Here is a 27,051-nt window from a genome sequence, read left to right as displayed (position 1 = left end):
AACTTTTAATTATCTGATTTTTTTTTAAACTCAAAATAAAAATTCCCCTCACATTTTGCCTGGAAATTGTGGATTTCACACCACTTTCTGATTGATTTTCACCTTTTGACAGTTACAAAACAGTTAAATATCATGCAAAAATGGATTTTCTCTCACTTTGGCCATTTTTTTACTTTCTGATATTTTTCCAGTGGAAAATAGGGAGGAAAATTAAAGAAAGAAAAAACAATTATAAGCCAAATTGATTAGGAGAAAATGTTGTAACAAACCAGTGTGAATGACAATTGGGAGTTGTTTAAGGAAACTTTAACAGATGTCCAAAAATCCACAATTCCAAAATCACAAAAAGGAAGGCTGGATCAGTTTTTAAAAACAGATATTCTAGTAAAGAAAGGAAGTGAAAATGGAAAAGTGGAATGCGATAGCAATGATATAAAGTAGTAGTCATGAAATGCAAACAACTGATAAATTGAAGTTTTCAATCAAATATGTATGGCTGGTTGAATTAAGTACAACAAGAAGGATTTTTTTAAACATTGTTTTTAACAGAAGGAATTCCAGCAATGGTATAGGATCATTACTAGATAACAATGGTAAAATTGTTGTTTATGATGCAGAAAAAGGAGAAGTGTTCAATAACTATTATGTTTGTGTACTTCGAAAGAAGCTGGCTGATTTAGTCTCATCTTACAGGAGAAATTATATATGTTCTATAACAACAGTAATGTGGAAGGATATCAGACAAGAACTGCTAAATCTAAACATTTTCAAATCTTGCAGGACCGGATAATGTGCACCCAAGAATTTTAAAAGAATTGGCTGAGGATCTCTGAGCTATTTATGTTAATATTCTGCAAATCTTGGAATATTGAGGAAGTCCCAGAACACTGGAGAAAACCTAATGCTCTTCCAATATTTAAAAAGGGTAAATGGGATGGCCCAGAGTGCTATAGGCTGTAGTCTGACATCAGCCCCAGGCAAAGATATGGAAAGTCAGATATGGGATGCAATAAATAAAGAATTAAATGAGGGTAACAAAGTTAGTGCCATCCAGCATGGTTTTATGGAAAAATAGGTCTTGTCAAACAAACTGGATTTTTTAAGAGGTTACAAGTTTGGTTGAAATAACATAGTTAAATGCAAGGATTTGACTTAATCCCAGAAGTCTGATTAAAAAATAGCAGTAAGCAAAACCATTTCAGAACATTTTAAATGGATTAAAACTTGTTAATTGATTATCCTAAATATTGGAAATTATCATCCAATGGAGGTGTTTCAAGTGGCTTCTTAAAGGGATCTGTTCTCAGTCCAATACTTTTCAATACCATTAGCAATGATTGAGGAAAAAAATAATTGCTGCTAAAGTTTGTAAGTGACACAAAATTGATGGAGTGATAAATAAGGATGGCAGGTCTAGATTACAGGGTAAACTGGACTCACTTGAACAATATACATTTTAAACTGTCTAAATGGAAGGTCATACATCTGGGAACCAAGAATGTAGATCATATATACAGAATGGGTGACTTCATTTTGGAAATCACTGTCTCAGCGAAACATTTACAGGTCATGTGAAAATGAAATGAAGAGGAGTTTGAAGTGTGATGCAGTGACTAAGAAAGCAAATGAGATCCTTAGCTGTATTATATGTGGAATATTAAGTAGTGATTTGTTATTACCACTGTTTATGAGACTGTTAGTGTGGCTATTGCTGTAATACTGTGGTCATTTGTCAAAATTTCAACAGGATGTTAAAAGAAAGGAAGAAGTTCAATCTATTTATCTTAACAAAAGCATCCTAAGAAATGACTTGATCATGGCCTATATGTACCTATGTGGGGAGGAGATTTCTGATAGTAGAAGGCTGTTAAGAACATAGGACAGAAAGGGAACTCCCAGGTTATTGAGTCCAATCCGTGATATCACAGGTAACCCCTTTGTATCATCCCATTCATAAACTTATCAAGCTTCATCTGAAAACTAGTTACTCTGGTAGGCCCCATTCATCCCATTGGGAGGCTGTTCCAGGTCCTCTGATGGTTAGAAACCTTCCTCTAATTTCCAGACTAAATTTATTTATTACCAGTTGCTGCCCATTGATTCTTGTGCCAACATTGTCCTTTAGCTGAAATAGCTCTTCTGCCATCCTGGTGTTTTTCCCTGATGTATTTATAGAGAGCAATTGGATCCCCTCTCAAGCCTTCATTTTTCTAGGCTAAACAAGCCAAACTTTTCTCTAGTAAGATCAGTCCTCCAATCCCTTCATCATCCCACTAGCTTTTTTCTGTACCTGTTTCACTTTGAATTCTTCTTTCTTGAACATGGGTGACCAGAATTGTACACGGTTTCCAGATGAGGGTTTACCTATGCCTTGTACAATGGCACCAGTATATCTCTATCTCTACTAGGACGGCATTTGCCTATTTTATGGCTGCATTACAATGGTGGTTCATAGTCATCCTGTGATTGACTAATACACATACAGGTCTTTCTCCTCCACTGATGTTTCCAATTGATCAGCCTGCAGCTTATACCCAAAATTGTTGTTGTTAGTCCCTAAGTGCATGATCTTGCAGTTTGTACAATTAAATTTCATCCCATTTCTATTACTTCAGTTCTCAATGTCACCCATTTCTTCAATGGTCTGATCCTCCTCTGTACTGACGGTGCCTCCCAACTTTGTGTCATCAGCAGATTTCATTAGCTCGCATCCTACTTTTTGTGCCAAGGTCATTAATGAAAATATTAAATAAGAGCAGCACTTTCATTGTAACCAGACAAAATTATAACAAGAGTCAATATGTGAAAGCTGGAACATAGTGACCCTGCATGCGAGTTTGCACAGCAAGGGCCTCAGAAATCTATTTAGCATTTTCTTCCTACAGTTTGTCTTTTTCATGTTTTATCTCTGTTTGTTTTTGCAGTAATTCTCTCAATTGGTCATTGACTTCTTCCATTTTGCTGCTGAACATTCTTTCCATTTCATGTGATTTCTCAGCAAGATCCAGCCTTGACAACCTCCAAGAAATTTCTCCCACTCTTCTCTCGCTCCATCTGTAACATACCGAGCTCCTTCTGCACTCTTTTGTTTTCCTCCACCTGCCTTCCCTTATTTCTCTTAAATTCCATAACTAACAACTAATTTTGTTTGATCTGATTCCTTAGCTTGCCTACGTCTGCAGAATTTTCTTCGTATTTTGCTTTCATGTCTTCTAAAATATTTTCCAATTGCTTTAGTTGTCCATCAGATTCCTCTTTGGTTCTTTTACACTCTGATGCCAAAGCTTTGCATTCAGCTACCTTATGAGACAGCTCTTTCAGAAGTTTGCTTATTTCTTCTTTTGCTGTCCCATAACAGATTCTTATGTTGTCTAACTCTCTCTCCTTCCTTAGTGTGGCAAAGTACCTTCTTCTCCTCAGCAGGCTCAGTCCTTTTTAGCCTTGGAGACATAGGCTTGGGTGAAGCAAATCCTTGTAGGTAGCACAGGGTCTGGCTATTCCTTCCCTCAGTCAGGCCCTTGTGCTTGTTTATCTTCCCTTCTGGGGACAGAGTGCGGCCTTCCTTGCAGGAAGGGTTCAGAGCCTTGCTGCTCCTAGCTTACTGGCAGCTTCCCTGGTTCTGTCACTCTCTCCCCCCCCCCCCACGCTGGGGAGGGTTTAAAAAGGTCCCAAGCAGTTGGAGGCAGCTGAACCTAATTAGTTCCCTGGTAACCCCTTGCCCAGCTGAACCTTATTTCCCCATGGTTCTCTCTCCTCAGTGGCTTGGGAGAGGCCTTTTTAACCCCCTGGGACTGATTATTACCCCCCCTTTGTAGCTGTTTGTCCTGGGTTTGCCAAATATCCCCCCCCCCCCGCTCAATATTATGGGGTTGGGCTACTTGGGTCGGAAAGCAGTGCATTCTTGCAGGCCATCCGCATTGCCATGTTGGGTTCCAGACCTATGTCGTACTGTGAAGTGTAAGGGTTGAAGCGACAGGAACCATCTTGTTACTCTCGCGTTTTTGTCCTTGTTTTGGTGCATCCACTGCAAAGGGGCATGGTCCGTGACAAGGGTAAACCTCCATCCAAGTAGATAGTAGCGGAGGCTTTCTATGGCCCATTTCACAGCTAGGCATTCCTTTTCCACCAAGGTGTATTTCCGTTCCCTAGGTAGGAGCTTCCTACTGAGGAAGAGGACGGGGTGTTCATCATCTCCAACCATTTGGGAAAGCACCGCTCCCAGCCCTACTTCAGAGGTGTTGGTTTGTAGGATAAACTCCTTCCCCCAGTCTGGGGCTACTAGTACGGGATCTGTGCAGAGGGCCGTGCTCAGATCCGCAAAAGTGCCTTCGGCTGCAGCAGACCATTTTACTATGTCAGGGCCCCGACCTTTTGTTAGGTCCGTTAATGGGCATGCTCTGGGGGCGAAGTGGGAAATGAACCACCTATAGTACCCCACTAGTCCCAGGAATGCTCTGACCTGTTTCTTCCAGAGTGGTCGGGGCCACTTCTGTATAGCTTCTAACTTGTTGAGCTGGGGCTTCACCACGCCCCTCCCCACTATATACCCAAGGTACTTGGCCTCAGCTAACCCGATTGAACATTTGGAGGGATTGGCAGTCAGCCCTGCCTTCCTCAGGGTGTCCAGGACCTCTTCCACCTTCTCCACGTGCATCTCCCAGTCGGGGCTATATATGATGAAGTCATCGAGATAGGCTGCCGCGTACTTTCCATGGGGTTGCAACAGTTTGTCCATTAGCCGTTGGAAAGTAGCGGGAGCCCCATGCAACCCAAAGGGGAGAACAGTGTACTGATATAGTCCTTCTGGAGTTGCAAAGGCTGTCTTCTCCTTGTCGGCCTTGGCCAGGGGGATCTGCCAATAGCCCTTGGTAAGGTCAAGGGTAGACATAAACCGTGCCTTTCCCAATCTGTCAATCAGCTCATCTATCCTGGGTATAGGGTAGGCATCAAATTGGGACACCTCATTGAGTTTGCAGAAGTCATTGCAGAACCTCATACTGCCGTCCGGCTTAGGCACTAAAACCACGGGACTGGACCATTGGCTATGAGATTCTTCAATGACTCCTAAGGCCAGCATTTTCCTGACCTCTGTCCTAATCTCTTCTCTCTTGGCCTCTGGGATCTGGTATGGCTTAACGTTCACCTTCACTCCAGGCTCCGTGAGGATGTGATGGTGAACCTCCATAGTCCTGCCCGGCTTTTCGGAGAACACATCCTGGTTGCGTTTGATCAGGCTGATCACTGATTGTTGTTCCAGAGTCAACTCCGGGGATATCCCCACCAGGTCGGGCTGGTTGCTTTTAGGGGATGGAGCCCCCAGCACAGCCACTGGAACTTCTCTATCCTGCCAAGGTTTCAGCAGATTTATATGGTAGATCTGCTCCAGCTTCCGGTGGCCCGGCTGTCGGACCTTATAGTTGACTTCTCCTATTGCTTCTATTACCTCGTACGGCCCCTGCCACCTGGCCAGGAGCTTGCTCTCGGCTGTGGGTATGAGCACCATCACCTGGTCCCCCACCTGGAACTTCCGGGTCGTTGCTTGGCGATTGTAGTTTGTCTGTTGTGCCCCTTGGGCCTTCTCCATGTGTTCGCGCACAAGGGGGTGACTTGGGCTATTCTGTCTTTCATCTGCAGCACATGTTCAACAACGGTTCTCCCAGGGTTCGGCTGTTCTTCCCAGTCTTCTTTAGCCAGGTCCAGTATGCCCCTGGGGTGGCGACCATATAACAGCTCGAAGGGGAAGAATCCAGTGGAAGCCTGAGGAACCTCCCGTACGGCAAACAGCAAGTAAGGCAGCAGGGCGTCCCAGTCTTTCCCATCATGATTAATCACTTTCCATAACAGGTTCTTCAATGTCCTATTAAAGCATTCGACCAGGCCATCGGTCTGGGGATGGTAGACCGATGTTCTAAGGGTCCGTATGTGGAGCATTGTACACAGGTCCTTCATCAGCTTAGACACAAAGGGGGTCCCTTGGTGCGTCAGGATCTCCTTAGGTATACCTACTCTGGAAAAAATCTGGACTAATTCTTTGGCTATGGTCTTGGACGTGGTATTCCATAGGGGTACAGCCTCGGGGTATCGGGTAGCATAATCTAGTACTACCAGAATATATTGATGCTCCCGGGCTGACTTTTCCAATGGCCCTACTATGTCCACAGCTATATGCTCAAATGGGACCTCGATAATTGGCAGAGGTACCAGAGGGGCCCTTAAGTGTGGTCGGGGCCCATGTATCTGGCATTCCGGACAGGATGTGCAATATTGCCGGACTGCTGCATAAACGCCAGGCCAAAAAAACGTCTGTAGAATTCGATCCAGGGTCTTATCTACCCCTAGATGGTCCTTGAACAGATGGCTGTGGGCCAGATCCATTATGGCTCTTTGATGCTTACGTGGGACCAAAAGTTGTTGTATGACTTGCTCTTGGACACGGACTACTCTGTATAGCAGGTCGTTCTTAATCATATAATATGGCCCCGGGCCCTTAACTCTCCCCTCCACGGGTACCCCATTTACCTCGATTACTTCTTTGAGAATATTGTGGTATATGGGATCATTGGCCTGATCCTGACCAAAATTCCCGCGTGCGGTCCCCATTTGTCCAAACTCAGGGGGGTCTACCTCCATCTCCCTCTCAGGGAAAGCCCCTGGGGAACCAGGTCCAGCGATAGGGTTGTTGATCGCCAACCCAGTCCCACTGTCAGTCGAGCCCCTTCTTTCCCCTACAAGCATAGACTTCTGGCACTGGGTCAGGATCCTCGTCCCCTCCTTTTATCTGCCCTCCATTTCCTCCTAGTCTTCCTGGACTTCCCCGGCGGGGAGAACAAATCCTGGCTAAATTCATGGAAGGCTGGGGAAGGGTTAATGATCTGAGCCACACCCTGGGTCCCAGGGTCATTATTTTCCTCTACCTCCTCCCCAGGGAGTAGGCTATCAAACCCCGGGAAGTCTCGTCCGATAAGGACAGGGTAGGGGAGTTTTGGAACTACTCCCACTGTCAACCTAGTGGGGTTTCTGAGAACTTCTATTTTTACGGGGATGGTTGGATAATAGTTGACATCCCCATGCACACAGGATATTCCCAAGCATTTGGCCCGGGATAGTTGGTCTTGCCCGACCAACTTCCCCGAGACTAACGTGATTGCACTTCCCGAGTCTACTTTAAGGCTGTGGTCTTTATATCATTCATCTTAACTGGTCTAGTATATCTATGAGGGACCATCGCAACCCCGACTAGACTTATTAGATCACATGGTCCCCCTATATCTCCCAGTTCACATTGCACAGGCTCTCCTAGATTCGGGCATTGGGCAGCGATATGCCCCATTTCACCACAAGCATAACATCAGTACCCCGCTCGGGGCAGCCCCCTATTTTTCGGGCTGCTGGGCTTTATCTCTCGAGTCTTTCTCCCCCAGTCCTCAAGTCTCTCCGGGATCACTGGCTGCTCTTCTGCCTCCTTCCACCCCTCCATTATCCAACCTGGCGCTAGGGCAAACCGGGGCCTCGGTGCAGAGACTGATCTCCAATTCTGGCGCCTTCCTTCCCCGGTGGTCCGAGAAAGTTCTTGGGCTGCTAAGTGTCTCTCTACGAGGGCAACTAGTTCATCATACAAGGAGGGATCATTTGGTGGACCCACCCTCATATGCCCGGCGGCAACCCCCTCATGTACCTGTCCAACACCAGGATTTCCACTATCTCTCTGGCCCATGGGCCTCAGGGCGGAGCCACTTCCGGGCAAGGTGGATCAAGTCAAATAGCTGGGACCTCAGCGCTTTGTCGTCTTGGTACTTCCACTCGTGGAAGCGCTGGGCCCTTATGGCCAGCGTCACCCCTGACCTCGCCAGGATTTCCGCCTTCAGCTGGGGGTAATCCATAGCTGCTTCTATGGTCATATAGAAATAGGCCTTCTGAGCTTCCCCACACAGAAATGGAGCCAGGATGCCTGCCCACTGATCTTGGGGCCAGGCCTCCCGCAGTGCTGTCCTCTCGAATGCAAGGAGATATGCCTCTATATCGTCATCCGTTGTCATCTTATGTAAATAGTTGCTTGCATATAATGTATGTGTACATATGTTGAATCCAGTCACACCCAAAAAAGGCTGCCAGATGTGCATGTATGTATGTCAAATCTGGTCAGGTAGTGAAAATATTCTGGGTACAATTACAGTCACCTGAGTGACAGGTCCTACTCACATCAGACCTACCCACAGCTGCCAGATCTGTAAGTGGGTATGCGTATGTGTACAGGCTCTGTATCTGACCAGGTAGTGATTTCAACCCGAGTATGACTATTTATATAATCTCAACCCCAGCCACATTTGAGTAACAAGCTTTATTTATCAAAGGGGTAGCGTGTTAGTGTGGATCTGTAAAAGCAACAAAGAATCCTGTGGCACTTTATAGACTAACAGACATATAGGAGCATGAGCTTTCGTGGGTGAATACCCACTTCTTCGGATGCTTTACTTACCATTCTAGCTTTCATGGCTGTCAGACCCTTCTAAGCCTACTAACATTTCTTTCCTATATCTGGCCAGCAAGGGATTTCAACCTGAGTATAATTACAACCTCAGCCACTCCTGAGTGACAAGTTTTACTTATCATCCAAACTTGCACAGCTGCCAGATCCTCTGAATTTTACTACAAACTACAATTGCCCGTTTTGTGGATAACTCCTCGTGGACTATCTTATACCACCAATCCCACTGTTACCAATCCATCCAGGGCATCAGCAACAGCCAGGACTCAAGTGCTTTTTGGCAGTGAGTTTCTATGTTTCAACCATACTTTACAATTCCTCAGAATAAAGCCTGCCTCCCTCCAGCCTCTACTGTCTGTACCTGAACCCAAAGTCTGCCTCCCTAGGCCTTCTGCTTCCTTCTAGGTGCCTGACCCCAGAACCTGCCTCCCTTAGGTGCCTGATTCTGTTTCCATGGTCCTTCTTTTAGCCTATTTATCTAGGTTCCTTTAATTCAAAACGTCAATATTAATGGCAATTAATTATTAACAGGTACCTTTTAAATAATAAAAAAAAAGTTTACCTTATTGCTGAGGAATTATTTCTTATACTTACTGACCCTTCCACCAGCCCTTAAACGTTTTACCCAGGCTTCTCAATTTTTTTAGGATTAAGGCTCAAGCTATCAGTTTAAACAATAATTCCCTTAATAATATCTTATAACTAAAAACTTTTCATTTACCTGCTAGCATGTTTTATGAAAAAGAAACTGGTTTTTAGTGTGTGGGTGTATATATATGTGTGCATGTATGTGTTGGGTGTGTATCAGTGCATGTGTGTGTATGGTATGTATGTATATGTTGGGCATGTGGCTGTTAGGTATGTGTTTTATGTATATGTGCTGGGTGTGAGTATTGGGGATGTGTGTATGTATGTGAGATGTGTGTGTATATATGTATACGTATGTTAGGTATGTGTGTATGTTTATGAATATATGCTGGGTGTGAATGCTAAGGGATGTGTATATATAGGTGAGGGGGGTGTGTGCATGTATATGCAGTGTATGTGGTGTATGTGGGTATATGAGGTATGTGTATATGTTGGGAGTGTGTGTGTGTGTGTGTATTTATCAGAAAAAGAAAGAGACAAAAGAAAGGTAAAAAGAAAAAGAGAAAAGAGGAGGAAAGAAAAAAAATCACTGTTTGGCGTCAATCATCTTTTATCCAACAGGGATACTATATCCTCCCTGACCTTGAAATAAAGCTTTTAAACTTCAGGATTTTAACATAACACCTTGAGCCAATTTGTTACCCTAAGATTTAGATGCCAATTATGTTAACTACAACTTTGTCTAATTTAACAAAAGGGTAAAAAGGTTGTGGCCAGCCCTAAAGGAATTGCCAGGGAGCTTGTCTCCGACCCACAGAGGGCTCCCCAGAGAGAGCTAGTTTTGCTAACCCCTGAAAGGACACGGATACAGACTCCCGCTCAAGGATTAACACGCACCCAAGCAGCAATTCTTCGAAAATGAAAGGATTATTTATTTAAAAGAAATAATTTGTTACAATATATTTAATAAAGCAAGAAAAAGAGTATAGAACAGAGTAAAATGTAGTGATGCAATCTAACCCTATACTTAACACAATGTAATATGGATGGCCTGTACATACATATATGAGAGACCATCATCACATTCACAAACTAAAACAATTATTTAAAATTTACATTGACATTTAACAATAAACATTTAATATTTAACAATTAACATTAAATATTTAATATTCAGTGAGTGGTGATCAGCCAGTCAAAGATGGGTAGGGGGGATCTCACTCAAGCCACAGGCATCCAGCTTTATTTACAGACAGACTCATACAATCTTAAATAATAGGTGGAAAAGAAGAACAGACTTACACTTATATCCAAACTTCCTCTGTACCGTCTTAGGTCCTTCTGAGCTGTCTTAGTTTAGGAGCATAGTCTCTACAGTTGCGGTCTGTCTTTGAGCTGCAGATGTAATGGTGGCTGCTGCTGCTGGCTGTTACTGCTAGCAAGGTAGCTGCTAGCAGGCAGTTCGTTGCCAAGGCAATGTTAAAATTCTGCTGCTGATGATGATCTTTGAGGCTTCTTGATCTTTCAGGTAGCTGGTTTTCAGGTAGCTGCTTTAGGCTGTTCTGTTCTTTGTCTTCCAGCTCTGCTCTTTTCAAGGATCCCAAACCCACTACCAACTCAGCCTGCTGGCTGTAGGCCTTATATACTGGTTGCTCTCTCAAGGTCTGCTCGTTAGCATATTTTCTCAACCAATAAGATTCCTAGAATTGGCATAATTGTCATATTTTAGAACCTCCCCCTTCAGCCAATCAGCTTCCTGTAATTAGCATATTGCCACATGTACCCACATGTGCTTGTGACAGCACATGCTTGTAATGTCATTCTAGGAGTGCGCCTCTCCTATGATGTCATACCTACTTTTAGGTAAAAAAGCTCCTTTCCTGATGCCATCTTGGATTCTAGAACTTTACACTACCTAAATTTAGATTGCGCCATCCTTGTCTCTGCCATTTTGGTCAGCCATGTTGGATTTTTTTAAATTTAAACTTACATTCATTTCTACTTAATTATAGCAGTACTCTTAAAATTAACTACTGTTTTATACAAACCATAGTGTCCGAATGCTGTCACCACCTTAATTATATTAATTAGGAGAAGTGAATTGTACGGTTGTTTTAAACTCCTTCCGAGGTTTTTCTGCAAGCCTCTTTTCAGGAGTTGTAAGGTGTCACAGAACATTCAGGGCAAAATCTCTCATTTCATACATCGTCTTCACCGGACGCGCTACAGCGGCACAGCTGCATCGGTGCAGTTACATCAGTGTAGCACTTTTAGTGTAGACCTCCCCTATGAGTCTATGAAAAAGGGGGAGGAAAGAAAAAATGGTGAGAGAAACCTGAAAAATAAAAATTTGGTGGGTTTGTTGTTTTGCTTTACAAAAATGAAGACGTTCATCATAAAAATGAAAATTCCCACAGGAAATAATAATAATAATTAATAATAATAAAATAATAATAACAAAATCAACTGAGAAAGTTTGAAAGGATTTTTTCCCCGTGGAAAATTCCACCAGGAAAAAAGAATCCCATCTTTCAAGTAGTTCTCAGGACAAACCATGGAACCAATTATCTTTATTAAAAAAACTAATGGAAATATATTTCTTCACTTTTGTATTTACTGTCTCAGAGTTCTATATAATCTCCTTTAATATAATCACATTTCTTGACTATTATTTATTATCAAATTCACAGTTCATGGGTGTCATTCTTAGACAGACGAAATTGTATCCCAGTTGAAATTGTCTGTGCTTCGTAAGATTATTTAACAAATTCAGCTGTTTATTTCTAAAAGCCAAAGGGAGTTTAGTGTCCATGTTAACTCCCTGAGGTTCATTCAAAAATATCCAACTGACAGCACAGAAATGGTGCAAACTAGACAGTAAACTTTGGAATTTCATTATCTCCAAAAAGAACAGGATATTCTTTGTGGTGTTTCTATACACATCAAATAAAATCAATACAATAATACAAATAATATTAACTGTTTTCAAGCAAGATTTCACTTTTATTTTTAAATGGAAATATATGTCTAAAAATAATATACGGTGCAGTAAATGAAATTTTCTATTTTTGCAGAATGGATGCTCATATTGAATTTCATACTAGTTCTTACTTCCATAACCATTGTCATGTTTTTCATCAGATGTAGAAGGCAATATTTTGGTAAGAATTGCACCATGAAATAATATTGATTGTTACAATAAACATGTTCAAAATATACAGGCAACCTTAATTCTGGCTTTTCCTAATTTTGGGGTGGTTAACTTTTGAGCCTTAACACAATTATCTTAAGAGGGTTGTTTAATGTATTTTCCTTGTTTTAAAAAAAAATCTGTTATGTTCGACTATAATCTCATCACCTCCACATCATCAGCTTTTGAACCCTTGGCCTTCAGTATGTCAGCACAGACCTCTAGAAAATTAGCTAGAGGATTAACTATAATAGGGAGCAGAAGGAATAGGTTATAATCTGCTAAAGACCAGCCACATTATGTAATCTCATTGAGGCAGGGACAAGATTGTGCCTGCAATTATATACAATTGTAAAATTGGGACAATAGTTGTTTGCCCTTGCAATTGCCCTGATTAGGGTGCCAAACTACCTGAATTTGGGGTGTTTCTGCACATGCAAAAATTTATAAATAAAATAAAATTTCTCCTTCAGTATTGGAAACCTGGTTCAGAGTTGGGTAAAACTCAGGTCCGTTAAGTTGTCATATTCCTCATTGTCATAATAGTAAGAGGTGTCTTGTCTGACTAGCTTGAAAAGAACAACCTCTTAATCCTGACTAGGATAAACAATTTTAAGTTGAGACAAATAGGAAAGCAATTCTATCCAAACTCCTTGAAAAACAGAATAGTTTGTTCAGTCTTCAAGAAGTCACCACTCAACCTCTGCAAATATGGCCCTGTCTTCGATCTCCCATTTCTGGGCAAAATAGCTGAGAAAGAGCTAAACACCAAGATCCAACAATATGTAACATCAGTCAACACCCTGGATGCCTCACAATTACAGTTCAGCCTGGGGCACAGTCTAGCACCCTGCCAGTGGGTGGGTCAGAGCCCAAGCCCTACTGGGACTTGTGTGCAAGCCCTGTCATTTTGCAGGTCAAACCACAAACCCAAGTTAGAAGGTCTGCATTGTGCAGTATGGGCACGTTAGCATGGTGGTGAGACCTGGGTCCAGTAACTGTAAACCCAGGTTTAAATACTGTATGGACACTCAAGCACAGGCTGGGAAATAACAAATCCACAAGCCCAGATCCCTCAGACCTGGGCTTGGACTGCAGTGTAGATATACCCTTAGACAGAGGCAGCAGTGCACATGCTCAAAGGCAGGAATGTAGGATCCTAGGGAAAGCATACTGCAAAAATTTAGGTGCCCAGGATTAGGCAGCAAATGAGGGGGAGTGTTGAGGATTGGTCCTACTTTGAACAGGGGGTTGGACTAGATAACCTCCTGCGGTCCCTTCCAACCCTGATATTCTATGATTGCAGTGTTGCCTGCAAATGGGATTTCGGCACCAAAGTCTGGAGGTTAGCCCCTATGTACCTTTGTGAAACCCACCCACTGTCATTAGCAGACTCTACCAAACCTTTGTCTATGAAAAGACCTTTCAATCATAAAAATAACATTTTCCACAGAAACCCCTTTCTACCCCCCAAATTCCCCAACCAGTCAAAAAGTAAAAGCAAAAAAACCCTAAAACAAATAACTTCGAAATAATTAATTAAATCTAAATTGCTTAAAAAACAACAACAAACCTTTACCCTTTGCTCTTGCTACTGTTGTTATATGCAAAGCACTCGGATATGACAGTGATATGTGGCAGTAAAAATCCCAAAGACAGATTTCTAGGCTTACAGTTCTATTTACATTATAGCATCAACAGCAGCAATGTTATAATTAAGGTTCAAAAGATCCATTATGTGCAACCCCTCATTTCTAGCATTCATATCTATTTTCAAAAATGAGTAAAGCTAGGGCTGTATGTAGTATAGTTGTAGCCGTGTTTGTTCCAGGATATTAGAGAGACAAGTTATGTGAGGTAATACCTTTCCCAGACCTGAAGAAGAGCTCTGAGTGGCTCGATAGCTTGTCAACAACAGAAGTTGGCCCATTACCTCACTCACATTGCATCTCTAAAGTTAAGATTGGCAGAATTTGATTTTTATTTTTAACTGATAATGTTAATTTTTATTTTTAAGCTTTTTTATTTTTATACATTCCATAATTTCTCACAACTGTGAAAAATTTAAAGTCAGACAACAGCAGGTTTCAGCAATAATTATTTAAACAATAGACATTGGGATTCAAAAGGTAAAGTTTTGTAGCTATTAAAACATAAAGTGTCAACATCGGGTGTGAAAATATACACATTAAATATGCTTAAAACAAATGCTAATAAGTTCCTCAACCAGCATTTTTTTTACTTTGCCTATCTGTAAATTTGGATTATTATTGAAGGAAATATTTTTTCTTAGGTTTGTGTTAGGTTTACCAATTTTGGTTGGATGTATTCCTGGAGGTTTCATCACATGACATAATCTTTAATTAAAAATTAATCTTTAATTCCTGGAGACTCCTGGACAATCCTGGAGATTTGGCAACCCTAGTTTGTGTATGTGTGGTGGAACTGATGTTTGCTGACTTTTGCTAATTAAAGTATAGTATTTTCTTTTGTCAATTTACTGGGACCTCTCCAGTTCGTCAAAAATGAAAGTCGGTAACTTGAACCAGCCATTCAAACTATCTGGTTATTCTCTTAACTGTTTTTCATTAATAATTGTTTTTGCAAGATCTTCATTACTTGCTAACTTCCAAAATCTGATCTCTTTTGCCCAGATCATTCATTCCTAGGGACCGACCCATGGGATGGGAACTCAGAGGCCTTTGATATATTACTAAAAGCCCTTTTGCATTCACTCCTTTACGGAATAGTGGGCAGAGAAAATGACACTTTTCCCTTATCCTTTCTCTTTAAGGCTGACCAAATACTGCAAAAGCCTTTATGTGGGGTAACAGACCCAGTAATGACCTCTTCGAGACAGGTTCCAAAAGGCAAAAACAACTTTCCAGTCTCAGCCACAGAAAAAGAAAACTGTCAGCAACACCTAAGTCCCTTTTTGGAACCAGGCCTAAGACAATAATAATTAACAAACTTTAGCATTCAATATTCCTTCTGTAGACCCAGGCCTGCTCACTGACTTTAACAGGACTATGTGTGGGAGTTAGGTGAACAGGATTTAGTTTACAATATTTAATTCTAAATGTTAATGTGTTTTAGGGTTGTTCAATGATAGCCAGTGCAATGGTGATTTTGTCTCATTTCCATGTATTTCCCCATCTGTCTGTCTGTGTCTCTTGTCTCATATTTAGGTTGTAAATTCTTCGGGGCAGGGACTGGCTTTTTGTTGTATGTTTGTACAGCACTTAGCACAATGGGGTCCTGATCCAGGCTATGGGCTCCTAGGTGCTATGATAATAATAAAAAAATAATAATAAAAATAATTAATAATGATCCTGCAAGGTGCCTTAATACAGCATAATATTTAAGTCCCTGCTTAAATTTAAGTAGGTAAACTGATCTAATTAGGACTACTCATGTGCTTCTAGTTACTCACATACCTAAATGCTTTGCTGGAGCAGAGGGCTTGGCATCTTGTAGGATCCTGTGCTAGGAAAACTAGATATTCAGCAGGTAAAGAGACAGAATGGCTCATGCGCCATAAAAAACACAAGACAAAAGACACTGTTTTTATGTGTGTGTGGAGGGGGCAGGAGGACAGGGGAGGACCAGAACCTGTGAGAAACAAACCAATTACATGCATTCTTAAAGGTTTTTAAAAACTACAATCAATCAATAAAATCTACATAAAAGTACACACAGCAGTGAGCAAGTTCTACCTCTCAATCAATGTAAATTATTTTATATGTCTTTAAAATTACTTACTATATCTTTATTTTTCAGGTCATACATGGATGAGAAATATACATTGGACAAACATGAAGGAGAAGTACATATGTCCTGTGCATCCTGTTAAAAAAGGACTCTGTTTGATTATTTCATTTTTCATCCTTGGAATATGCTTTCTTTCAGGTTGGCTTTCTTACTGCTTATTTTCATCATTATTAATAGAAGTCAATTTAAAAATTAACAAAAATCTTTATGAATGTTACAATGTAGCTTTCTTGTAATCTCCTACATATACATAACATAGCACATGGAAAACTTTAGAAACTTCCTCTCAAGTGAAAAATATATATGGAAAATAAGTGACACCAAATTAGACAGATAGCACCATAGATGATAACTCCAGCTGCAGAAATTAAATGGCTGAGTATGGTCAGACACACTAATTAGTGACCTGCCACAGTAGAGCCATATGACTACAAAACGTAATGTTGGGATGGAGTCAGACTCCGACAAGGAATGAAAATAAACTAATCTGCAGCAAAAGAAAGAATCTCCAGGTCTTGTCTGACAGAAGATACAGATGGTAAATAATAACCTTTCTCCACGCTATCAGCTGCAACCCATGGGGTGCAGCTCTGGAAAGGGGCAGTGACCTCCCAGGTGCATAACCTCACAGACTCCTGAGGTGGATAGGTAAGCCCAGATACTGCAGCATCCCTTTAAGGGGTGACACATAATCTCTCTTTCTCCTACACCCACTTCCCCATGGGTAGAACCAGGGCTTTGCTCACTTCCTGTCTATCCCCAATCCTCATAAGCACCGTTCAGCCCTGGGCAGATGATAGAAAAGTGCAAGGACTACAGGCTGAATACAGGGATTTTAATCCTTCGAGGAACTCTACTAGGCCATGCAAGAGGAAAGTTTCTTAGCCCTCTTTCCCCTCTGTGCACCTCTGTGAGAGTGGGCAGAGTCTAGTTCTAAATGTGGCTCCATTCCAAAGACCTTAATATTGCAGGAATACCATATGATTAACATGTGAACATGCAGAATTACTAAAATGTACATAATCTACAAAAGCAAATAATGAAGCAATCAATTTGCAAAGGTCTAGAAGATAATAAGGTGATACATAACAGTCAGCATAGATTTGTCAAGAACATATCATATCAAACCAACCTGATAGCTTTCTTTGACAGGGTAACAAGCTTTTTGGATATAGGGGGGAAGTGGTAGATGTAGTATATCTTGATTTTAGTATAGCTTTTGATACTGTCTTGCATGACCTTCTCGTAAACAAACTAGGGAAATGCAACCTAGATGGAGCTACTATAAGATGGGTGCAAAACTGGTTGGAAAACCATTCCCAGAGAGCAGTTATGAATGGTTCACAGGCATGCTGGAAGGGCATAATGAGTGGGATACCTCAGGGATCAGTTCTAGGTCTGGTTCTGGTCACTATCTTCATCAATGATTTAGATAACGGCATAGAGAGTACACTTATAAAGTTTGCGGACGATTCCAAGCTGGGAGGGGTTGCAAGTATTTTGGAGGATAGGATTAAAATTCAAAATGATCTGGACAAACTAGAGAAATGGTCTGAAGTAAATAGAATAAAATTTAATAAGGACAAATGCAAAGTACTCCATTTAGGAAGGAACAATCAGTTTCATACATACAAAATGGTAAATGACTGCCTAGGAAGGAGTACTACGGAAAGGTATCTGAGAGTCACAGTGGATCACAAGGTAAATATGAGTCAACAGTGTTTCAAAAAAACAAACATCATTCTAGGATGTATTAGCAGGAGTGTCGTAAGCAAGACACGAGAAGTAATTCTTCCACTCCATACCCCGCTGATTAGGCTTGAACTGGAGTATTGTGTCCAGGTCTTGGCGCCACATTTCAGGAAAAATGTGGACAAATTGGAGAAAGTCCAGAGAAGAGCAACAAAAATGATTAAAGGTCTAGAAAACATGACTGATGAGGCAAGATTGAAAACATTGGGTTTGTTTAGTCTGGAAAAGAGAAGACTGAGAGGGGACATGATAACTGTTTTTAAGTATATAAAATGTTGTTACAAAGAGGAGGGAGAAGAATTGTTCTTCTTAACCTCTGAGGATAGGACAAGAAGCAATGGTCTTAAATTGCAGCAAGGGAGGTTTAAGTTGGACACTGGGAAAAACTTCCTAACTGTCAGGGTGGTTAATCACTGGAATATATTGCATACGGAGATTGTGGAATCTCCATCATTGGAGATTTTCAAGAGCAGGTTAGACAGACACCTGTCAGGAATGGTCTAGATAATACTTAGTCTTGCCTTGAGTGCAGGGGACTGGACTAGATGACCTCTTGAGGTCCCTTCCAGTTCTATGATTCTATAATCTGCCTTCTGGTTTTACTTTTAAGCTTGGGCTGCAACAGGTGAGATCAGCGATCACACTGGTAAGTAATCTCAGAATTCCCTTTGTGCTACGTGTCTTATATGCACTTTATTGTCACAAACAGATGCATTTAGTTTGGAGAATTAAATCTGCACTGGGGTGAATTGCACCCACAGAGAACAGTGATACTACTATAAACATGATAATGACTGGTAAGTGAAATTGTAATCCTTGAAGAATGTCATAGTTTGTGGGACAAATATCAGAAGCTGGAGGACCAGAACAAAGTCAGTAATTAATACATTTCATTTAGAGTCCTTGCACTTTAAATTCACAGTTTTTTCACACCACAGTTACTTCATAGTTTTATTTTGAAATATACACAGCTACCACAAAATGTATCCAAAAGTGTAACTTTGAAGTAAATATAGTGTAACCCTTCTGCCTGATGGAGCCGGAAGCAACCAGGGCCGGGTTCAATATCTAGGGGTTCCTTTACAACATCATGACACAGAACCGGCTCAAGCCCCCAACCAGTAGCCTTGCAAAATTACACACCACCCTGGGTGCCTCTGAGAGGCAAAACTTCCCCTCTCACAAGCACAGAGTCTGAGTGTAGGATAGAAACTTTTAATGAAAGGAGAGAAGTCCCCCAACATTAATTAGGGAAAATGCTACAATCAGGATTCATAAACATAAAACTGTGAGCAGGTCACCCACCCCAGAGTGCATGGGGCAGTGTCTTCTACAACCAAAGGTTCCTTTTCTGTGCCCCTCTCTGCTCCCTGACCATACCCCACTTAGCATACGTCTATACTTACCCGCTGGTTTGGCGGCAAGCAATCGATCTTCTGGGATCGATTTATCGTGTCTCATCCAGACGCGATAAATCGATCCCAGAAGTGCTTGCCGTCAACGCCGGTAATCCCGCTCCACGAGAGAAGTAGGCGCAGTTGACGGGGGAGCCTGCCTGCCGCGTGTGGACCCGCGGTAAGTACCTTTAAGTTCGAACTAAGATACTTCGACTTCCGTTACATTATTCACGTAGCTGAACTTGCGTATATTAGTTCGAACTGGGGGCTTAGTGTGGACCAGCCCTCACAGTGTTTGTCCTTGGTCAGTGAGAACCCAGGATTCAGGGTACATATCTGTGAGGTCACATCCCACACAGGGAAGAAGGCACCTGGCTTGCACCACCATCTGAGCACTTGCTCTGGCTGGCTGGCCCACTAGCCACGTGTTCCATTCCACTGGCCACCTTGCCAGCCACTCATTCTGTGCCGCTCGCCAGCTCTCCAGCTGCTGTTGTGCTTGCCGGTCACCTTCTGCCACCTGCTTCTCTGCTGTGACCTCTGCAGGTCAGTCTCTTGAGAGTCCACCCAACTCTTAGTGATTGTCAGCTCTTAGCAGGCTGGGCTGAAATGCTGTCCCACCAGAAGTGTTTTCAGCTCTATTGAGCACTTAACATAACAAAACCATCCTAATGGGGCCTATTTAGCTCTATCTTTGAACAGTGGGGAAGGAACAGGTTTAACCAGACCAGGGACCCTTAGGGAGAGTCCACATCTCCTGGCTGGGATACCTGCCCCCACCCCTCTTACTTTCACAGGGCTCTGGCATTCAAGCCCCTTGTTTAATGAGTCCCTTTCAACTGAGGGTGAGCTAGGGTTACCATATTTCATCAAGCAAAAAAGAGGATGGGAGGAGCCCCGCCCTAGCCCCGCCCCTGTCCTGCTCTCACCCCGCCCCATCTTGCCATAGCCCCGCCCCTGCCCCTCCCACTCCTCCCCCTCAGAACCCCCAACCCTCCCCCCGCTCCTTGTCCCCTGACTGCCCCCTCCTGGGACCCCTGCCCCTAACTGCCCCCCAGGACTCCACCCCCTACCTAAGCCTCCCTGCCTCTTGTCCCCTGACTGCCCCCTCCTGAGACCCTCCCCCCATCCTAACTGCCCCCCTAGGACTCTACCCCCTACCTGTACCCTGACTGCCCCAACCCTTATCCACCCCCCCACCCCCAGACAGACCCCTGGGACTCCCACGCCCCATCCAACCACTCCCCACCCCCTGACAGCCCCCCCAGAATTCCTGACCCATCTAAACCCCTCTGCTCCCTGCCCCCTGATAGCCCCCCCCGCCCAGAACTCCCAAACACCCCCCCCGCTCCTTGTCCCCTGACTGCCCCCTCCTGGGACCCCTGCTCCTAACTGCCCTCCAGAACCACACCCCCTACCTAAGTCTCCCTGTTCCTTGTCCCCTAACTACCCCCCAAAGTCCCCCAGCACCCTACCCCCTACCTGTACCCTGACTGCCCAAAACCTTATCCACACCCCCACCCCCAGAAAGCCCCCCCTGAACTCCCGACCCCCCCATCTCTTGACTGCCCCCTCCAGAACCTCCCTGCCCCTTCTCCGACCCCCTGGCTCCCTTGTCATTGGCCTTCGGCTAACGTCTCTGTGAGCTTGCTCAGGAACTGCCTGAGCTGTTCTCCCGGCACGCTGGGGAGCGGGGGAGGAGCTCCAGACTGCCGGAGGCGAATGCAGGGAGGGAGTGAGTGAGTGAGCTCTGCTGCAGGGGAGGCGGAGGACGGGCTCTCTCTGGCTGTCGGAGCCCCATGTAAGTGATACCATCCGGCCAGCTGCCCTGTTAGCCGCGCACGCTCTGCATGGAGTGGGAAGTCTGGACATTTACAAATCCCCCCCGGACGCTATTTTTAGCTCAAAAAGCCGGACATGTCCAGGGGAATCCGGACGAATGGTAACCCTAGGTGAACCCCTCAATCAGGCCAGGCTAAGCAGAGTTCGGCTGCCCTTTACTCATACAATAAAGATAACAACATTGATAACAGCATTTCACTACCAGCATTCAGTACTAAAGTGATTTGTAACCCAACATCAGCCAAAGCTGATCACTTTGAGCTACACAACTCCTGTCTGCTGGATACCTATGCAGAGTAGGTGTGTTCATGTAATTACAGTTTGCTCCTGAAGTCTCTCTCCCTCCCAAACTAGCTGACAGGGGAGAGTTCACTCAGACCCTGCTTACAATAGTGTAAATGCAACATAATTAATGTATCTTCATTCTAATATACCAAAGCAACCTCCAGTCTAATCAACATCATATGTATAGCTGGAGAATTTCAAAGACACAAAAGTCAGTTAGAGCACCCATCTCTCATTGACTTTCAGTGGGAGTTGGAAGCCTAAAGTCTTTGTTGCTTTTGAAAATCTCCTCCAAAATGAACAAGAGTGTTAATCAGAGTACTGGTGGTGGGAGGAAGAGGTCTAAGACCACAAGCACAGTTATGAACTTGTGCAGAAGATAAGAGGACAGTCCTAAAATTTGCACACTCAGCATAACATTGTCCCCCAGCAATGTTTTCGCCAAGATGCTTGGGACCATAGGCACCGACTTCCCCTCTGCCCTGTGGGTGCTCAGCCCCCACTGGCCCTGCCCTGTGGGTGCTCAACCCCCACCACAATTTCATCCCCTTCTCCCAAGTCCCCACCCCTGCCCTGTCTCTTTACTGCCTCCTCCCCAGAGTGCACCGCGTCCCCACTCCTCCCCCTCCCTCCTGGAAAGTCCTAAGCACCGCCAAACAGCTCTTAGGCAGCAGGCGGGAAGCGCTGGGAGGGGGAAGAGTGGGGATGCAGTGCGCTCGGGGGAGGAGGAGGCAAGGAGGGGATGGGGGGAGCTTGGCTGCCGGTGGGTGCAGAGCACCCGCTAATTTTTCCCCGTGGCAGCCCCGCAGCACCCACAGAGTCGGCGCCTATGCTTGGGATTAAATGGAAAAATGGATGATGGGGGAAGAACATAATGACCAATACAGGGTATAAATTCTTTTATCCAGTCACAGGAGGTAAAGGAAGAGGATTCCGAAGTGTTGCGCTCATTATTATCTGAAAATAGGAAGTTCTATCCAGCAGAGTAGTCAGGGCTTCATTTCTAAACTGGGAGAGGGTGTGAAGAGAATCACTAATTAGAAATGGACGAGGGTGGAAAGGAATACATATCTACTAAAAATGGAGGGGAGGGGAGGATGGAAGAAGAGGAAGGGCTGGCACTGCAGGGAAAGAAGATATTACCGCACTGCATTACTCCAGTTCATGGAGGAGGCAGGTGCAAATGTTTCCTCACCTGACACCTCTTCGATATGGAGGCCTGCAGAGGTTGTGATGATGGACCCTATGCATCATGAAGCTACCACATGATGCAGCAACACCCTGAGAACTGCACCTGTTAGGGGGAGAGAAAGGCCATCCTCTACCAGAGGAGGGGTAATGGCAGGCTCTGGAATTGTCTGGACTGTAGAGTGCCTCGCACAATGGGATCCTGGTCTGTGACTAGGGCTTCTAGATACTGCAGTAACACAAACAAACAGTAATAAGTGAAATATTAACATTCAGAGACACAAAATCTCCCTGAGGAGAAGCAAAAGCAGGAGTGAGCCACAGAAATCCCATGTCTTTTGACTGGCACCTCTATTCTGCCATGCAGAAGCACATGGTCCATTCCTCTGACCATAGCTGAGGGACGGAGGGGAAAAGGATGCCCTCTAGAGGGACACAAAGGCTCTGGAGAGGGTTTTATCAAGGAGAGAAATTTTGTTTTTCTTTATCAGAGCCCCCTGTTAGCTGTCTGTTCCAACTCTGGCCTTGCCACATACAGGATATTTTGTGGTTTTAATATCCTAGCAAAGGAACATCTTCTTAAAGGCGACCTAAAAAGGGGGCGGGGAAAAGCTGGCTTTTCTGCCCGGTTTAGCTTCTATATAATGGCTGAAGTAGTCCTGCATTTTAATGTATTTATTCTTATGCATGCATTTTTACATGACAAATTCTAACCCTGTCTAAGCTGGAAGACTCTATGATAACTGATGAAGTAGTATAATCATGACATCAAAAGATCCAAGATTGTGAAAGTCAAGCAGTTGAGAGAGAAAGAGATTTTTATTCAGACACTTTTGTTATTGTTGATATCTATTTAACTTCAATGACTAACATTTTGGAGAAAAGACTCTTTTTAAAGAGCCAGTACTCTAATTCCCTTGATTACATCATGTGTAGTTAAGCACACGCATCTTCTAAGATCCTCAACAAATCTTCTAGAAAACGAGAGAGAACACAGTTGATATTCCTATTAATCAGATATTTCTAAGATAAAAAGCAAGCAGGAAGAAAAGAAAAGAAAAGAAAACATACACTTTCAGGCCCTGTGTATGCAGCATGAAATGTGTGTGGGAAGAAGATCTATCTATCTTGTTTTCCAAAGACCTTTCAAGGTCACTCTTAAGTTTTGCCATTTCTCACCTCTGTAACTCTCTGTATCTAAAGTATTTTATGAAGCTGTAAAGTTCTATAGAATAGTACTGGATTTTTATCAGTTATTTTATTTGAATGGCTTTAAATTTAGTTCCATAAACTAGTAAATGCTTATTAAACAGCTATTTAAAATATATAATAATTAGAGATGGTAAAAATGAATATTTTTGAAAATGGTTGCATTCATTTTCATCCCCTTCATTTAGAAAAGGAAGTTTTTTTTTCCCCTGAATACTTTTCATTTAAAAAAGTGAAAGGACCAGGCAACTGAGTTTCAGTCATTTTGTGAGGTGGGGAAGAGCAGAAGGTGAAGAAGGGTTGGTGCCTTATGGCTGCTCTGACAGAGGAGGTGGGTCCCATGGAGGGAGGGTAGCAGCTGCAGAGAACTGCAGAGGAAGTGAGTAAGGAGGTGAGGGGATGCAGGGCAAAGAGGGTTCTCCCACTGCCTGAAGGGAGGGGGTAATAATAATAATATATGGAGATATACCTATCTCATAGAACTGGAAGGGACCCTGAAAGGTCATCAACTCCAGCCCACTGCCTTCACTATCAGGACCAAGTACTGATTTTGCCCCAAATCCCTAGGTGGCCACCTTAGGGACTGGACTTACAACCTTGGGTTTAGCAGGCTAATGCACAAGCCACTGAGCTATCCCTCCCCCCTAGACACACTTAAGAGCAGGTTTGACATGTGGTGCCAATTGGGAAGACTGCAGGAAGCATAAGCAGACACTTTGGTCTCTTGGAAGCAACTGATGCACAAATTAATGGCCAAGGATGTGGCCCGTGCTGCAGTTGTGGGTTGTGGTTGAGTATACTAGCAGCCCCAGCTTCCAAAGTATTCGGGGTGGGGATCTCAACCTCAGGCCAACCCATCATCCAGAAAAGGTGAAGCAGCATAAGCAGCAATTGCCACCAATGAGTCCTGGCCCATTCTCTAAAGAACAAGACCAAATGCTGTTGTTGCTGAGTTTTCTGTGAGTGTGATCAACTGAGGAGCTGAGAAGAACAAGGAGAAGTAAAGGGTCTCTTGAGATGAACATGCTCTGTTGTTTAGCCATGGTGACTTTTTTTATGCTCTTACTGTGTTGTTTTTTTTTTTTTTTAATTTCGGGTATACTTTTTGTTTGAGATTCTATAATGGTGTTTTTAAATTGTTTCCATGCAACTTACAGGCCTTTCACTCTTTTAATTTCTCTTTAACTAGCTTTCTCCTTCTTGACTAGTTCCCCTTCTTGAAGTTAAATGCTACTGGGACTGGCTTCTTTAGTATTTTCCTCCCTACAAGGATGTTAAATTTAGTTACATTATGGTCACTATTACTAAGCAGTACAGTTATATTCACCTTTTGGACCCAATCCCATGCTACACTTAGGACTAAATCAAGAATTGTCTCTCCCCTTGTGGGTTCCAGGACTAATTGCTCCAAGAAACAATCATTTATGGTGTCTAGAGATTTTATTCCTGCATCCTGTCCTGAGATGACCTGTACACAGTCAATATGGGGATAGTTGAAATCTCCCATTATTATTGGGTTTTCTGTTTTTTGAATGTCTCTCTAATCTCCTGGAGCATTTCACAATCACAATCACAATCACCACCCTGGTCAGGTGGTAGGTAATAGAATCCTACAGCTATGCTCTTATTATTGAAGCATGGAATTGCTATCCATAGAGAAATTTGATTTCTCTGTTGGATTCATTTATGATATTTACTGTATTTTACTCTATGCTTTCCTGCACATATAGTGCCACTTGCCTTCCAGTGCAACCTATTCTATCATTCCTATATATTTTGTACCCTGGTATTAATACTGGGCACTCAAGTTCACTCATCTTAATATTTAGATTTTTAGCATTTGTATACAAAACTTATCAAATTTGTCAATATTTACTTGTCTGCCTACATAAGAACATAAGAGTGGCCACACAGGGTCAGACCAAAGGTCCATCTAGCCCAATATCCTATCTTCTGACAGTGGCCAATGCCAGGTGCCCCAGAGGGAATGAACAGAACAGATCATCATCAAGTCGTCCATCCCGTCACCCATTCCCAGCTTCTGGCAAGCAGAGGCTAGGGGCAGGCACAATCCCTGCTCATCCTGGCTAATAGCCATTGATGGACCTATCCTCCATGAACTTATCTGTTTCTCTTTCTCTTTTCATGTCATGAAATTCAGTGGTACTCTTTTTCATTTAACTGCCAGATGTGGCATTGGTGACAAAATAGGGGATGCATCACTCACTGATATTTCTGCAGTGTGGTGCTCCAGGATGCTGTGTGTATGAAGCAGGGTGTGTGGGGAATGAGAGGTGTTTTCCCACCTGCCTCAGCAGTGATCCCACTGTTCAAAGAAAGCACAATGGGGTGCCATATGGCATCAGAGCCCACTGGTCAGATTTGGTGTGACATGGAGCCTGCAATTGCTCATGGGACTAGAAACCTGGGATCCTTTTGGTAAGAGTCGGTCTCTTAACCTCCTCGTTCCATGTGATTTTAGACCTTTTAACCCTTGAACCTCTAATAAGACAACCGCGGACAAGATGCCAAGTTGAGCTCTTGGGTAATCTTTTTTCTTTTCACATCCTATGTGGCACTTAGTATGCCACTCAGAGGCACTACTTTCTCCAGTATTGGTAGCGATTGAATGCACAGGAATCTCTCTGAGTATTTAACCAGTGGGATGTTTGTATCTTTCCCAATTAAAGAAGTGGCTCCAATTCGACTGGTGAATGGCTCAACTCACTGCACTGGGAGAGTCGAGGTGCTTCATAACCAGCAGTGGGGAACAGTGTGTGATCGCGGCTGGGACTTACATGATGCTGAAGTCGTTTGCAGGCAGCTGGGCTGTGGGATGGCGCTATCAGCCCCAGGCGGAGCTCGATTTGGGCAAGGAACTGATCCCATCTGGCTGGATGAGGTCAACTGCACAGGAATGGAAGTTGCCCTCTCTGAATGCAGGGCTAGACCTTGGGGAGACCATAACTGTAACCATGGAGAAGATGCAGGTGTTGTGTGCTCAGGTAACCCTCATCCATATCACCTCCTACATAGCACCACAGGGCACTGTGCTGCAGGGAGGGGTGTTGGTGTTGTCACGGGTCAGGGTAATTGCACCTGTATTCACCCTGTGTGGTCCAGAAAGGGCCCCCACTCTCAAACTTCTGACTCCACTGCCATCACCATTCTTGGGCACAGAGCCACGTCTCTCTCCCTTCTCACTGAGATGTTTCCAAGCTGCATAGTCTCTCTTTATACCATGATTTTCCCCAGCAAGACAGACTGGCTAAACAGGGCTGCTTGCTTTCTCTTCAGAGTCTAATAATAGCATTGCTACCCACAGTTAACTTATCCCACAGCTC

General features: G+C 43.4%; 1 protein-coding gene across 5 annotated transcripts in view; it reads left to right on the top strand.

The window, feature by feature from the left end:
• The window catches only part of LOC112060584 (erythroid membrane-associated protein-like), a 100,959-nt gene that overhangs the window by 11,858 nt on the left and 62,050 nt on the right, over positions 1-27,051 (top strand). For 2 of the 5 annotated variants that reach the window (XM_065571447.1, XM_065571446.1), the window contains exons 3-6: positions 12,148-12,234; positions 16,044-16,172; positions 18,397-18,432; positions 26,398-26,712. In XM_065571447.1, coding sequence (XP_065427519.1) covers positions 12,148-12,234; positions 16,044-16,172; positions 18,397-18,432; positions 26,398-26,712 — 567 coding nt within the window. Of the gene's footprint in view, positions 1-5,634; positions 5,788-12,147; positions 12,235-16,043; positions 16,173-18,396; positions 18,433-26,397; positions 26,713-27,051 lie in introns of all 5 variants that reach the window. The other 3 variants (XM_065571449.1, XM_065571448.1, XM_065571450.1) reach the window with 2 other exon arrangements.

Source organism: Chrysemys picta, chromosome 17 (assembly GCF_011386835.1).
Source record: "Chrysemys picta bellii isolate R12L10 chromosome 17, ASM1138683v2, whole genome shotgun sequence".
NCBI classification, from domain to species: domain Eukaryota; kingdom Metazoa; phylum Chordata; order Testudines; family Emydidae; genus Chrysemys; species Chrysemys picta.
Note: the sequence above shows the minus strand (reverse complement) of the source record. Positions and strands in the feature narration are given on the sequence as shown.